Genomic DNA, 14,992 nt, shown 5'->3' on the forward strand with positions numbered 1-14,992 from the left:
AAGCAGGCTTGGAGTCAGATCAACTCAAATCCACGTTGTAAGTCAGCACAAGTTCCACAGGGTGCTGTCACAGGATGTGAGGGGTTGGAAGGGATCTCCAAAGACCATCCAGTCCAATCCCCCTGCCAGAGCAGGACCACAGAATCTAGCACAGGTCATACAGGAACATTCAGACAGGGCTTGAAAGTCTCCAGAGCAGGAGACTCCACAACCTCTCTGAGCAGCTTGCTCCAGGGCTCTGTGACCCTCACAGTCAAGAAGTTCCTCCTCATGTTGAGGTGGAACCTCCTGTGATGCAGTTTCCATCCGTTGCCTCTTGTCCTATCCCAGGGTGCAACTGAGCAGAGCCTGTGCCCTCCCTCCTGACCCCCAGCCCTCAGATATTGATAGACATTGATTAAATACCCTCTCAGTCTTCTCCTCTCCAGACTAAACAGCCCCAGGGCTCTCAGCCTCTCCTCACCAGGCAGTGCTCCAGTTCCTTCAGCATCCTGGTAGCCCTCCCTTGCACTCTCTCCAGCAGATCCCTGTCCCTCCTGAACTGGGGAGCCCAGAGCTGGATGCAATATTCCAGGTGAGGTCTCAGCAGGGCAGAGTAGAGGGGGAGGAGAACCTCCCTGGCTCTGCTGGACACACTCCTCTGAATGCAGCCCAGGATCCCCTTGGCCTTCTTGGCCCCCAGGGCACATTGCTGTCCCATGCAGAACTTGTTGTCCACCAGCACTCCCAGCTCCTTCTCCAGGGGGCTGCTCTCCAGCGGATCCCCTCCCAGCCTGTGCTGCTGCAGTTGATTCTTCCTTCCCAGCTGCAGGACTCTGCACTGATCCTTGTTGAACCTCCTTGGTTTCCTCCCGCCCAGCTCTCAGTCTGTCCAGGTCTCACTGAATGGCCACAGAGCCTTCAGGTTGATCAGCCTCTCTGTCTGACCCCTCATGAAGATGTTGAACAGGACCAGACCCAGCACTGATCCCTGTGGGACTCCACTGGTTACATCTCTCCAGCTGGACTTGCCACCATTGACCACCACTCTTTGGACTCTTTCATATCCACAAAGCTGAATTTCAGTCAGCTCCCCATACTTCACAAAATTTGCTTCTTTAAAACAAATCCCACACCATGTATTCCTGTTGTCTAGCTGAGGCATTCCTAGTATGCTTCCTTTGGTTTTCCTTTTTTGCTCTCCAAATTTTAGGAAGAATGGCATGGAAAAACATACAAAAGCATGACAAGACAAGCCTACTGTTAGCAGGAGAAATGCTTTAACACAGAGAAAGAGAGAGAGAGAAAGAGAGAGAGAGAGAAAGAGAGAGAGAGAGAGAAAGAGAGAGAGAGAGAAAGAGAGAGAGAGAAAGAGAGAGAGAAAGAGAGAGAGAAAGAGAGAGAGAAAGAGAGAGAGAGAGAGAGAAAGAGAGAGAGAGAGAGAGAGAAAGAGAGAGAGAGAGAAAGCGAGAAAGCGAGAGAGAAAGCGAGAGAGAAAGCGAGAGAGAAAGCGAGAGAAAGAGAGAGAGAAAGAGAGAGAGAAAGAGAGAGAAAAAGAGAGAGAGAAAAAGAGGGAGAGGGAAAGAGGGGGAGGGAAAGAGGGTGAGGGAAAGAGGGGGAGGGAAAGAGGGGGAGGGAAAGAGGGGGAGGGAAAGAGGGGGAGGGAAAGAGGGGGAGGGAAAGAGGGGGAGGGAAAGAGGGGGAGGGAAAGAGGGGGAGGGAAAGAGGGGGAGGGAAAGAGGGGGAGGGACAGAGGGGGAGGGAAAGAGGGGGAGGGAAAGAGGGGGAGGGAAAGAGGGGGAGGGAAAGAGGGGGAGGGAAAGAGGGGGAGGGAAAGAGGGGGAGGGAAAGAGGGGGAGGGAAAGAGGGGGAGGGAAAGAGGGGGAGGGACAGAGGGGGAGGGAAAGAGGGGGAGGGAAAGAGGGGGAGGGAAAGAGGGGGAGGGAAAGAGGGGGAGGGAAAGAGGGGGAGGGAAAGAGGGGGAGGGAAAGAGGGGGAGGGAAAGAGGGGGAGGGAAAGAGGGGGAGGGAAAGAGGGGGAGGGAAAGAGGGGGAGGGAAAGAGGGGGAGGGAAAGAGGGGGAGGGAAAGAGGGGGAGGGAAAGAGAGGGAGGGAAAGAGAGGGAGGGAAAGAGAGGGAGGGAAAGAGAGGGAGGGAAAGAGAGGGAGGGAAAGAGAGGGAGGGAAAGAGAGGGAGGGAAAGAGAGGGAGGGAAAGAGGGGGAGGGAAAGAGAGGGAGGGAAAGAGAGGGAGGGAAAGAGAGGGAGGGAAAGAGAGGGAGGGAAAGAGAGGGAGGGAAAGAGAGGGAGGGAAAGAGAGGGAGGGAAAGAGAGGGAGGGAAAGAGAGGGAGGGAAAGAGAGGGAGGGAAAGAGAGGGAGGGAAAGAGGGAAAACCAGGACAGAGACTGTATCAAAGACAAAGGCCTGAGCAGCATGACATGGGGCTCCGCAAGCAAGTAATTGCAGCCTGACAGGGATAAGCTTTGAGTTCAAGGACACAATTTGGCTTTTGTTTCACCTTTTTGTTGCTTTACCTGCCTGCTGGAAAACCAGAATTTCCGTTCATGGTAGGTGGAGAGGTACACAGCATACATCATCCCACTGGTGACCGCAGCCAGACAGCCAAAGAACAGCTTTGCAAAGCGCTGCATTGCCACGTCTGCAAAAGGGACAGCGAGGAAGCTGAAACCGCTGCAGAGCAGGAAGAAACAAACAGGGTGCCCTGCACCTGCCTCCCCTCTGAGCAGCAGGCAAACTTAGCTGCCAGCACGACTAGCCCACCCCCAGCAGCACAGAGACGCTGAGAACTGGTTTGTTGCAACGCCTGTCTTGCAGCTCCCTGCCCCAGCTGCCAGGCTCCACAGGCCTCCCAGATAACGTAACACCTCTACACTGCAGAGTTCTCCCCTCTCTACTCAGTTTCATTTTCCAATGAATTCCAACAAGAGTCTCCCCATTAGAGAGAGCAAACTCTAGATTTTACCCAGAACACCACAAGGCATGAACAGAAAGAGGTGGCCTTACCTCATCATAGCCACAGAATCACAGTCACAGAATCAATAAGGTTGGAAAAGACCTCAGAGACCATCAAGTTCAACCCACCACCCACCACCTCCTGACAACCAAACCATGGCTCCAAGTGCCACATCCAGTCCCCTTTTGAACACCTCCAGGGATGGGGACTCCACCACCTCCCTGGGCAGCACATTCCAATGGCCAATCTCTCTTGCTGGGAAGAACTTTCTCCTCACCTCCAACCTAAACTTCCCCTGGCACAGCTTGAGACTGTGTCCTCTTGTTCTGTTGGTGGTTGCCTGGGAGAAGAGACCAACCCCCACCTGGCTACAACCTCCCTTCAGGGAGTTGGAGAGAGCAAGAAGGTCTCCCCTGAGCCTCCTCTTCTCCAGGCTAAGCAACCCCAGCTCCCTCAGCCTCTCCTCACAGGGCTGTGCTCAAGGCCTCTCCCCAGCCTTGTTGCCCTTCTCTGGACACCTTCAAGTCTCTCAATGCCCTTCAATCCTGAGACATTCTATTCTCCATTCTGTTTTTTAATGCAAGAGGAAGGAATCTGAATTCTACCAAAATCACTCAATGGGTGACTGCTTCACCTGTAGCTCCTTCAAGCTGCTATTCATTTTCAAGACAGGAGTTCACAGGCTCACAGGATGTCAGGGGTTGGAAGAGACCCAAAGAGATCATCGAGTCCAACCCCCCTGCCAGAGCAGGACCATGCAATCGAGCTCAGGTCACACAGGAACACATCCAGACAGGCCTTGAAAGTCTCCAGAGAAGGATCCTCCACAAGCCAGATTGCTCATCAAGCTGCCAAACTTTGCACTTGGTTTTAATTCTGTTTCTTGAAAAGCTGTGAGAGCATCACTTCATGCCTCTCAGCTTCCCAACCCAGAGACCATGCCAGGAGCAATTAAACTGTTTCTCTCTCCTCAAAGAAGCAACAGCAGCAAGATTCTGAACCCCTCTGCCTCTCCCCTTTCCTCTCCTCCTGCAACCTGAAACAATCCAGGGCTCCCATTTCACTCTGCAACACAGCAAATGTCATTCCTGAAGAATTCTACTCGGGGTTGTCTCCAAACATTACAACAAACTCCCCCCCCCCACCCCCCACCCCCTATACCCAAAAGAACTGCTATAAATTACTGTGCCACCAATGTCTTCCCATAAAATGTAAAAGAATCACGAAAACACAAAACAAATCAAAACCAAAGACCCCAAAACATCAAACAATAAAAATCAGCAGTTGGCTCAAAACTCTGCAGCTTACATTTTGGCGACCTTCCCGGCTTTGAGTTTTCTTTGTTTCCCTCCTCTGGAGCCATTTTGTCAGATCCTGTGCAGCTTTGCTTCTTCCTCTGTCGCAGGTCTGCTGCCCCTGAAGACATATTTTGTTACTTTTTGGTGGGTTTTTTAATGTTATGGCAGCACAACACCTAAAAGTGCACCCTGAGAAACGGGCAGTGACGGCTACTGATTGGGTGCCACAGCGGAGTTGAATCACAGAGTTGTCAGGGTTGGAAGGGACCTCAGGGATCAGCCAGTTCCAACTCCCCTGCCATGGCCAGGGACACCTCACACTGCAGCAGGTTGCTCACAGCCACCTCCAGCCTGGCTGCAAACACCTCCAGGCAGGAGGCTTCCCTGGGCAACCTCTACCAGTGTCTCACCACCCTCATGGGGAACAACTTCTTCCTCACATCCAATCTCAACCTACCCACATCTAGTTTTGCTCCCTTCCCCCCAGTCCTATCACTCCCTGACACCCTCAAAAGTCCCTCCCCAGCTTTCTTGGAGCCCCCTTCAGATACTGCAAGGCCACAAGAAGGTCTCCTGGGAGCCTTCTCTTCTCCAAACTGAACAGCCCCAACTCCCTCAGTCTGTCTCCATAGCAGAGCAGCTCCAGCCCTCTGCTCATCCTCATGGCCCTTCTCTGGACACCTTCCAGCACCTCCAGATCCTGCCTGTCCTAGGGGCTCCAGAACTGGCCCCAGAGCTCCAGCTGTGGTCTCAGCAGAGTGGAGCAGAGGGGCAGAATCCCCTCCCTGGCCCTGCTGGCCACACTTCTCTTGCTGCAGCCCAGGATGTATCTATAGTAATGGAGGTCAGAAAGTAACTTAGAGCAATGCTTCTTATAGCTGTAAACCTGGGAAGATAAAGTACTCATGGACATGATTGAAATACTCTACACTCAGTTTATTTTGGTGCAATGACCTTCTGAGTGCTACCTGCCAGTAGCAATTAGAGCAGTGAGGTGTATGGGGCTGCTGTCTGTTCATGCTGCAGCCCAGGCTCTGCTTGGCTCTCTGGGCTGCAAGTGCTCACTGCTGGCTCCTGTTGAGCTTCTCCTCCCCCAGCACCCCCAAGGCCTTTTCTTCAGGGCTGCTCTCCAGCCAGTCCCTCCCCAGCCTATATCAGTGCTTGGGATTGCCCTGACCCAGCTACAGGACCTTGCCCTTGGTCTTGTTGAATCTCATGAGGGTGTCAAAAGGACTCAAAGTTTGCCCTATGCCTAACAGAAATAACAAGACAACAGTGCAGAAATCAACTCCTACTCCCCACAAAATTCATAGGGAATATGCTCTGGAATTGCCCAGATCCCAAACTGGGAGGCAACTGGGTTACTCCATGATGAATGCATGACACAAACAAAGGAAAGCAGTAGTTTGGGTGAGTTGATAGAGGCCCTGGGAGAAATTGATGCCAGTTCCATTCTGCTCTCCTCCTGGTTTCAGGCTGCTGTAGTGCAGCAGTGAACTGAGCACATCCCTGTGACACAGGAATGGGGCTAGGCCATTCCTTTTAGAGTGAGCTGCCTCTTATTCATATGGGGAAATCTTTTATGAAGCAAATACATTCCCTCCCCTATCCTGCTCCCAGCATCACATCCCACAACAGAGTTTTTATTTACTTTGGATATTACTTTGAGTCTAACTCAGTCTACATTTAACTCCCAACTGTTAGAACCAAAAGAAACTAGAGTTAGTAACATAAATGAAGCTGGACATGAGGACTGAGTTCTTCCCCAAAAGGGCTGTCAAGGCTTGGTCCAGGCTGCCCAGGTGGAGTCCTCCTCCATGGAGAGGTTTCAGAGTGTAGATGCACTGCTGAGGGCCATGGTTTAGTGGTGAGCTGGCAGTGCTGGGTTAAAGGGCTGGGACTCGATGATCTTAAAGGACTTTTCCAACCTAAACCATTCTGTGAAATCACTGGGGGCAGGAGTGGATCTGTTAGAGGGTAGGAGAGCTCTGCACAGGGACCTTGACAGGCTGGGCAGATGGGCAGAGTCCAAGGGCAGGAGATTGAACACATCCAAGTGCCAGGTTCTACACACTGGCCACAGCAACCCCATGCAGAGCTACAGGCTGGGGTCAGAGTGGCTGAGAGCAGCCAGGCAGAGAGGGACCTGGGGGTGCTGGTGGACAGCAGCTGAACATGAGGCAGCAGTGTGCCCAGGGGGCCAAGAAGGCCAATGGCACCCTGGCCTGCATCAGGAATCCTCCTGTGGCCAGCAGGAGCAGGGAAGTCATTGTGCCCTATATTCAGCACTGGTTAGGCCACACCTTGAGCCCTGTGTCCAGTCCTGGGCCCCTCAGTTTAAGAAGGACATTGAGAGACTTGAAGGTGTCCAGAGAAGGGCAACAAGGCTGGGGAGGGGTCTGGAGCACAGCCCTGTGAGGAGAGGCTGAGGGAGCTGGGGTTGCTTAGCCTGGAGAAGAGGAGGCTCAGGGGAGACCTTCTTGCTCTCTCCAACTCCCTGAAGGGAGGTTGTAGCCAGGTGGGGGTTGGTCTCTTCTCCCAGGCAACCAGCACCAGAACAAGAGGACACAGTCTCAAGCTGTGCCAGGGGAGGTTTAGGCTGGATGTTAGGAAGAAATTCTTCCTAGAAAGAGAGATTGGCCATTGGAATGTACTGCCCAGGGAGGTGGTGGAGTCCCTGGAAGTGTTTAAGAAGAGACTGGATGGGGTGCTTGGTGCCATGGTTTAGTTGATGAGATGGTGTTGGGTGATAGGTTGGACTCAATGATCTCTGGGGTCTTTTCCAACCTGGTTAATTCTGTGTTCTGAAATAAACTTGAAGTGGTGTCTGCCTGTACCAGGACACCTGCATTTGTGTTTTAATAGGATTTTCAATGCAGGATCTCAGTGAGAACATTTGTCATGGAATGAACAGAAAATGGTCTGCCTTCTTAGGCAAGAACTGGAAAGGCATTAAACCAAAGGCAGGTTTAGAGTGTTCAGCATCACATCTGCAAATGTCAATCTGAAAGAAAATATACATCAGTAAGTCTTCCTGTCACATCCTGGGGAGGGACTGCTCAGGCTCTCAGGGAGTGATAGGACTGGGGGGAATGGAATGAAGCTGGAGGTGGGGAGATTCAGGCTCCAGCCTGAGGAAGTTCTTCCCCATGAGAGTGGTGAAGCCCTGGAATGGGTTGTCCAGGGAGGTGGTTGAGGCCCTGTCCCTGGAGGTGTTTAAGGCCAGGCTGGATGAGGCTGTGGCCAGGCTGATCTAGTGTGGGGTGTCCCTGCCCATGGCAGGGGGGTTGGAACTAGATGATCCTTGTGGTCCCTTCCAACCCTGACTGATACTGTGATACTATGCACATTAAGTTAATCAGCAATGCAACCACTGAGTGCACTGCAATTAAAAATCACTTGTACCACATCAAATAAATCAAGGGGAGACACCCTGGATTACAGGTGACACAGGGAGGTGGTGGGGACCCCATCCCTGAAGACATTTAAGGTGGGGCTTGACAGGGCTCTGGGCAGCCTGATCTAGTTGAGGATGCCCCTGCTGACCTCAGAGGGGGTTGGACTGAATGACCTTTGGAGGTCCTCTCCAAAGCAGACCATTTTCTCTGATCACCTGTATGAGCAGATGTGTGCTTGGAAAGACAACTGTCTGCCCTTGGCATTTCAGTCATCACCAAAGCAACAGCAGTGAGAACACTGGAAGAAAATAGAATTTTCCTTGACTTTTCTGGCAGGTAAGTGACTCACATTACAAATAAAGCACACTTCCAAAACCCAGAGTTAGCAGCAGGAATGGAAAACTCCCCAGGAAAGAACCATTTCCAATCCTAATTCTGAAACAACTACCTCTCAGTCAGCAAACTGATCATCACCTCTGTTCTGAAGGCTGCTCAACAGACTCCCTCCCTCAGAGCAACACCAAAGGCTCAAACATGCTGCTTCTGTTTCATTTGCAGCTGCCTCAAACAAGGAAAATGTTATCTCCACTTTTCCTTTAAGTGGGGTTGAAATGAAAGTCAAAGAAGGCAACAAATGAAAGCAGGCTTGGGTTTTGAACTGATGACAGAGCCTCTAGCACCTCCCTATCCAGCACATGCAATTTGTCACCTGAGATGGTTTTCTAGTTCCCTGTTAAACCCCTAGTACATTTTTTTCCAACTCTTCTTCAGCCAACATGCATTCCACTTCTCCTCCTGAGGCCACTGCAGAAAAGCATAACTCACTGCTCCTGTGTGCCACGACAGGAATCCAAGTTTCACCTGCAGATTGAGCACTGTCTGCAATCCTTTGTCCTCTCACCTACAGAAGGGTAAGACAGGGCTGGGAACCGTCCAGAGAAGGGCCACAAGGATGATCAGAGGTGTGCAATGGCTCCCATATAAGGAACAAAGAAGCAAGTTGAGGATGCCTCAGTCTGGAAAAAGAGGATGACCAGCAGAAACGTTCCAGAGGTCTACAAGCTAGTGAAGTAAACAAACAGGCTGAACAGAGGCAGTGATTCACCTTCTTTTCTAACGCTGGAACAAGAAGCTATCAAACAAAGCCAGTGAGTCAGGCTAAGGGGAACCAGTTCATTGTACTTCACCTTCTTGCAGACCACTCCTCCCCAAGGAATGTTCTGTAAATGAAGAATTTACAGTGATTAAAGAAGAGATGGACACATCTGTGGGGGACAAACAACCCAAGACCACTAAGTACACAGAAACCACGTTCAGCTCGGGAAGTACCCGCACTGAAAACAGCTGGGAGGTTGGGCCATGCCATGGGACAGCATCACATCTGCTTGTGATGCTCCTGCACCTCTCTCTGGGTGCTTACTTACAGTCTTGTTTCTGCTGGCTGCCCTATGAAGAATAAATGCCATCTCCTAGCCCCCAGAAGGGGAGAGACCTGGTGAAAAATGCTTGTGCTAAAAGCGAAACGAGAGAAGAGACAGGCTGAAATAGAGGAACGGGAAAACGGAGAGGATGCCAAACAAAACGCATCCGGAGCCGACAGATGCTGCCCCGGGGTGCTCTGTACAGAGACAGTGCCGGGCGGGGAAGAGAAACAGACTACAGGTTTCTGGGCTCCCATCCACCCAGCGTCCTCCTGCCAGCTGCTGCCCCGGATGGGCTGCCCCGGGCCGGCAAGGAGGCCTGGCCAGCGCGGCCCGAGGGGTCCGCCGAGGGCGCCTTGGTGTGGCCGCTGCCAGCCGCTGGAGCGGTGGGACCTGCGCTGCCGGGCAGGGCAGGCGACTCCGGGTCCGGCAGGCGGCTTCGTGTCCTGCGGGCGGGCGGTTTACCTTCGTACGTCCATCCCTACCCCGGCACGTACCCTGCTACACACCCGCGGGGCCCAGCCGCTGCCCCGCTGCCGACCTGCGGCGGGAGCAGCGACCCCGGCCCCAGCTCGGCAGGCACCGGCCGGGGCCGCACCGCCCTCCCTCCAGCGCCGCGGCCTAAGGCGGCAGCGGCCCCTCAGATGGCCCGGCCGGGCGCAGAACGAAGCACCCCACACCCCCTCCTGCTCGGCCGCGGCGGAGGAGGATAAGGGTGACACACGCGCCGCCGCCCCCCTCACCTTCCTCCATCGCCAGCCTGCGGCCGCCGCCCGCCGCCGGCGCCCCGCACCGCTCTCTCCGGGGCGACGCCACCCCACCCGCGCTGCTGCCGCTGTCGCCCGCTTCTCGTCGGCCCCGGGGGCGGGAGCGCTCTCGCATAACACAGCCAGCGGAGCGCAGCAGCCCCTCACTTCCTGCCGCCCCGCTACGGCTCCCGCGTCCGGCGCCTTCTCCAGCGGAACGGTGGTAGCAGAGCGAGGGGCGCGGCGGACCGGGGCGCGGGCGGACCGAGGCGCGGGCGGACCGGGGCGCGGGCGGACCGAGGCGCGGGCGGACCGGGGCGCGGGCGGACCGAGGCGCGGGCGGACCGGGGCGCGGGCGGACCGAGGCGCGGGCGGACCGAGGCGCGGGCGGACCGGGGCGCGGGCGGACCGAGGCGCGGGCGGACCGAGGCGCGGGCGGACCGGGGCGCGGGCGGACCCGGGCGCAGGCCTGCGCTTCCGGGCCGGCGGGGTGAGTCCTGCAGCCGGTAACGGTCTCCTGTCAGCCCGCTCCGCTCCGCAGCCGTCAAAAGGAACCTCACAGAGGCAGCGAAGCGCAAGTCCTAGGCAGCCCGGAACCAGAGGCGTGCAGCCGGGCCTCGGGGCCCTCGTCAGAGCATCTCCTGTGGGTTCCTCTTGTTCTGCACTCCATGAGCCCTCTGCAGAGGGTCTCCGTCCCGGAGGGTGGAGGTCTCCCACCTTGCAGAATCACAGAATCAGCCAGGTTGGAAGAGACCTCCACGATCATCAGGTCCAACTGATCACTCAACACCATCTAATCAACCAGACCATGGCACCAAGTGCCTCATCCAGGCTCTTCTTAAACACCTCCAGGGATGATGATTCCACCACCTCCCTGGGCAGCACATTCCAATGGCCAATCTCTGTTTCTGGGAAGAAGTTCGTTCTAAGATCAAGCCTAAACTTCCCCCTGCACAGCTTGAGACTGTGTCCTCTTGTTCTGGCACTGCTTGCCTGGGAGAAGAGACCAACCCCCATCTGGCTACAACCTCCCTTCAGGGAGCTGTAGACAACAAGAAGGTTTCCCCTGAGCCTCCTCCAGGCTAAGCAACCCCAGCTCCCTCAGCCTCTCACAGGGCTGTGCTCCAGACCCCTCCCCAGCTTTCTTGCCCTTCTCTGGACACATTCCAGTAACTCAACATCTTTCCTAAACTGAGGAGCCCAGAACTGGACACAGGTGTGGCCTAACCAGTGCTGAGCACAGGGCAGAATGACTTCTGAGCGCTCTCTGGAGAGTACAAGCATGATGATGGTCACACGAAATTCTGGGCTAGATGCAAGGGCCAAGTGAGAGAAATGGTAGGTTGAGCCTTGCTGCACACCTGCTTTGGGCTGTTTTGTTTTGCATGATGAACTCCTGGAGCATGGTGCCAACACCTGTCACAGAGACTGTACAAATGCAGCACAAAAGCATGTCCCCACCCTTGAGGACATGTCTGCTTTTGGGACAACAGGCTGTGTCTCTATAAAGGGAGGCCAGTGGAGGATCATAAGGAAGAGATAAAACATCCTTTAGTAGTAGAATAGGTGGGCATCTCAGCATACCAGCCACCTAATGATTATCACAGTCATTGTCAGCCCTGTGGCAAAAGAAGGATTTGGAGGGATCTTTAATAGGTGCTGTATGGAGCCCCATCCATTAAAAGTATGCTGAGCAGCTCCAGAGTGACAGGACCATGGTCTTGGCAGAGATAGTCTGGTAAAATTTGGAGATCTGGGGCAAGATCTGATGCTTAGCTAAATCAGCTTAGATTTTTCTTGGGTTTAGGTCAGACCTGTAATGTCAAGGATTTGGGATCTGTCTTGAGTAATCCAAGGCATGAGTCTGGAGATGCATCAAGGTTCACTACCAGGGCACAGAGAGTGCTCCCCTTAGAAGTGCTCTGGGCTGAATTCTGCCATCCTTTGAGGGATTATTGCCCTTAACATTAACTTTCAGGTTAGGATCTTCACCTATGGGAGCAGGATGGTGCCAACTAGGTAGTGAAAGGTTGAATAGAATAGAATAAACCAGGTTGGAAGAGACCTTCAAGATCATCGTGTCCAACCCATCAACCAATACAACACCACCCAAACATCTAACCCATGGCACCAAGCACCCCATCAAGTCTCCTCCTGAAAACCTCCAGTGATGGTGACTCCACCACCTCCCTGGGCAGCCCATTCCAATGGGCAATCACTCTCTCTGTATAGAACTTCTTCCTAACATCCAACCTAAACCTCCCCTGGTGCAGCCTGAGACTGTGTCCTCTTGTTCTGGTGCTGGCTGCCTGGGAGAAGAGACCAACCTCTGCCTGTCTACAACCTCCCTTCAGGTAGTTGTAGACAGCAAGAGGGTCACCCCTGAGCCTCCTCTTCCCCAGGCTAAGCAACCCCAGCTCCCTCAGCCTCTCCTCACAGGGCTGTGCTCCAAACCCCTCCCCAGCTTTGTTGCCCTTCTCTGGACACCTTCCAGTATCTCAACATCTTTCCTAAACTGAGGGGCCCAGAACTGGACACAGGACTCAAGGTGTGGCCTAACCAGTGCAGTGTACAGGAGCAGAATGACCTCCCTGCTCCTGCTGGCCACACTGTTCCTGATGCAGGCCAGGATGCCATTGGCCCTCCTGGCTGCCTGGGCACACTGCAGGCTCATGTTCAGCCTACCATCCACCAGCACCCCCAGGTCCCTCTCTGCCTGGCTGCTCTCAGCCACTCTGACCCCAGCCTGTAGCACTGCCTGGGGTTGCTGTGGCCAAAGTGCAGAACCTGGCACTTGGATGTGTTCAATCTCCTGCCCTTGGCCTCTGCCCATCTGTCCAGCCTGTCGAGGTCCCTCAGCAGGAGCCTCTCTACCCTCCAGCAGATCAACTCCTGCCCCCAGCTTGGTGTCATCTGCAAATTTACTGCTGATGGACTCAATGCCCTCATCCAGATCATCAATAAAGATGTTAAAGAGCATGGGACCCAGCACTGATCCTTGGGGCACACCACTGGTGCCTGGCTGCCAGCTGGCTGTGGCACCTTTCACCACCAGCTGGGCTGAAGATGCCCAGCTGTTTACTACCTCTCAGTTTAGAAGTAGCTGGAGTAAAATAACTGAGAAGTAGCCAGAGTAAAATACCTGAGAAGTGGGCAGAGTCTGTGCTGTTTGCACCTCATCATGTGTGTGTGTTGGGGGAGTTCCCCAGGTATGGTCTAACAAATGCTGTGCTGTGTAGTCTCAGTTTCATCTTGGGAGGCTGTGACCCTGGCAGTTCTCACCAGCCAACATTGTCCTGCTGCAGGGGTGCCTCACTGAGCAGAGCAGCTGGGCTTACCTAAACCTTTCAGAAGCAAATCATGGGAGGAGCTATCAAAGATGTTTGTGGGAACTGCCCCTTGGGGACTGGGCATCTTCTGGCCTGCAGTCAGGCCAGTGGCTGATGGACTGCAGGAAGAGGGCCGAGCCCAGAGAGTGGTGGTGAATGGTGCCACAGCCAGCTGGCAGCCAGGCACTAGTGGTGTGCCCCAGGGATCAGTGCTGGGCCCCATGCTCTTTAACATCTTTATTGATGATCTGGATGAGGGCATCGAGTCCATCATCAGTAAATTTGCTGACGACACCAAGCTGGGGGCAGGAGTTGATCTGCTGGAGGGTAGAGAGGCTCTGCAGAGGGACCTCGACAGGCTGGGCAGATGGGCAGAGTCCAAGGGCAGGAGATTGAACACATCCAAGTGCCAGGTTCTGCACATTGGCCACAGCAACCCCAGGCAGAGCTACAGGCTGGGGTCAGAGTGGCTGGAGAACAGCCAGGCAGAGAGGGACCTGGGGGTGCTGGTTGACGGTAGACTGAACATGAGCCTGCAGTGTGCCCAGGCAGCCAGGAGGGCCAATGGCATCCTGGCCTGCATCAGGAACAGTGTGGCCAGCAGGAGCAGGGAGGTCATTCTGCCCCTGTATACTGCACTGGTTAGGCCACACCTTGAGTCCTGTGTCCAGTTCTGGGCTCCTCAGTTTAGGAAGGAGGTGTCCAGAGAAGGGCAATGAAGTTGGTGAGGGGTTTGGAGCACAGCCCTGTGAGGAGAGGCTGAGGGAGCTGGGGTTGCTTAGCCTGGAGAGGAGGAGACTCAGGGGGGACCTTATTGCTCTCTACAACTACCTGAAGGGAGGTTGTAGACAGACGGATGTTGGTCTCTTCTCCCAGGCAGCCAGTACCAGAACAAGAGGACACAGTCTCAGGCTGCGCCAGGGGAGGTTCAGGCTGGATGTTAGGAAAAAGTTATACACAGAGAGAGTGATTGCCCATTGGAATGGGCTGCCCAGGGAGGTGGTGGAGTCACCATCACTGGAGGTGTTCAGGAGGAGACTTGATGGGGTGCTTGGTGCCATGGGTTAGTTGTTTGGGTGGTGTTGGATTGGTTGATGGGTTGGACGCGATGATCCTGAAGGTCTCTTCCAACCTGGTTCATTCTATGTATTCTATGTATTTGGTTTTGCTTCTCCAGCAGCTGCAAGGAAAAGACTAAACTGGCCTGGGTGTCCCATTGGAGCACAAAAAGGGATTTATAGGTTTCCTGGATTTTGTAATACAACCTAAAATCCTCCTGCAGTTGTTGATTTACTGGATACTTGAAACTGTTGCTTATGTTGTTAATGACCCATAAATTATCTGTTGCATTTTTAATGTAATTTAATGGTTTTGAGCTGCTTTATTTTCTTCATAATTTGGGTCTGTAAGAAGCTGCCAGCATAGGCACAAATAATCATTGCAATCAAAACAGCTATACTTGCTTTAAATATTCATACTCAGCCCATCAATACATGGACAGGAACAAACCAAATTATTGCTCAGAGTCTAAATTTTGGGTTTCCAAAGCCTTCTTTGTGCCTGCTCTTTATGCTGTGCCTTCACAGAAGCATAGAATGGTGAGGGTTTATGAATTGTGTATGGACATTGGTACCAGTTTGGCTCTGTCATGAAATCTAGTTTCATTTCAACCTGTGGGTCTTTCCCTTTCTGGTTCCCCCTTTCTCTGTTGGGGAGGCATCATTGGGTGATAGAGCTACAATCACAGATCACAGAACTGTCAGGGTTGGAAGGGACCTCAAGGCTCAGCCAGTTCCAACCCCCCTGCCATGGCCAGGGACACCTCACACTACAGCAGCTTGCTCACAGC

The 14,992-nt window shown here is 53.7% G+C and overlaps 1 protein-coding gene across 1 annotated transcript in view; it reads right to left on the reverse strand.

The window, feature by feature from the left end:
- DPY19L4 (dpy-19 like 4) overlaps positions 1-10,010 on the reverse strand; it is a 55,942-nt gene extending 45,932 nt beyond the window's left edge. The window contains exons 1-3 of the mRNA XM_054167378.1: positions 9,812-10,010; positions 4,260-4,367; positions 2,512-2,636 (exon numbers count right to left, since the gene is read on the reverse strand). Of these exons, the coding sequence (XP_054023353.1) occupies positions 2,512-2,636; positions 4,260-4,367; positions 9,812-9,950 (372 nt within the window). The 5' untranslated portion in view covers positions 9,951-10,010. The remainder of the gene's footprint in view (positions 1-2,511; positions 2,637-4,259; positions 4,368-9,811) is intronic.
- Positions 10,011-14,992: the final 4,982 nt, after the last annotated feature.

The sequence above is a fragment of the Dryobates pubescens genome, chromosome 14 (assembly GCF_014839835.1).
Source record: "Dryobates pubescens isolate bDryPub1 chromosome 14, bDryPub1.pri, whole genome shotgun sequence".
NCBI lineage: Eukaryota > Metazoa > Chordata > Aves > Piciformes > Picidae > Dryobates > Dryobates pubescens.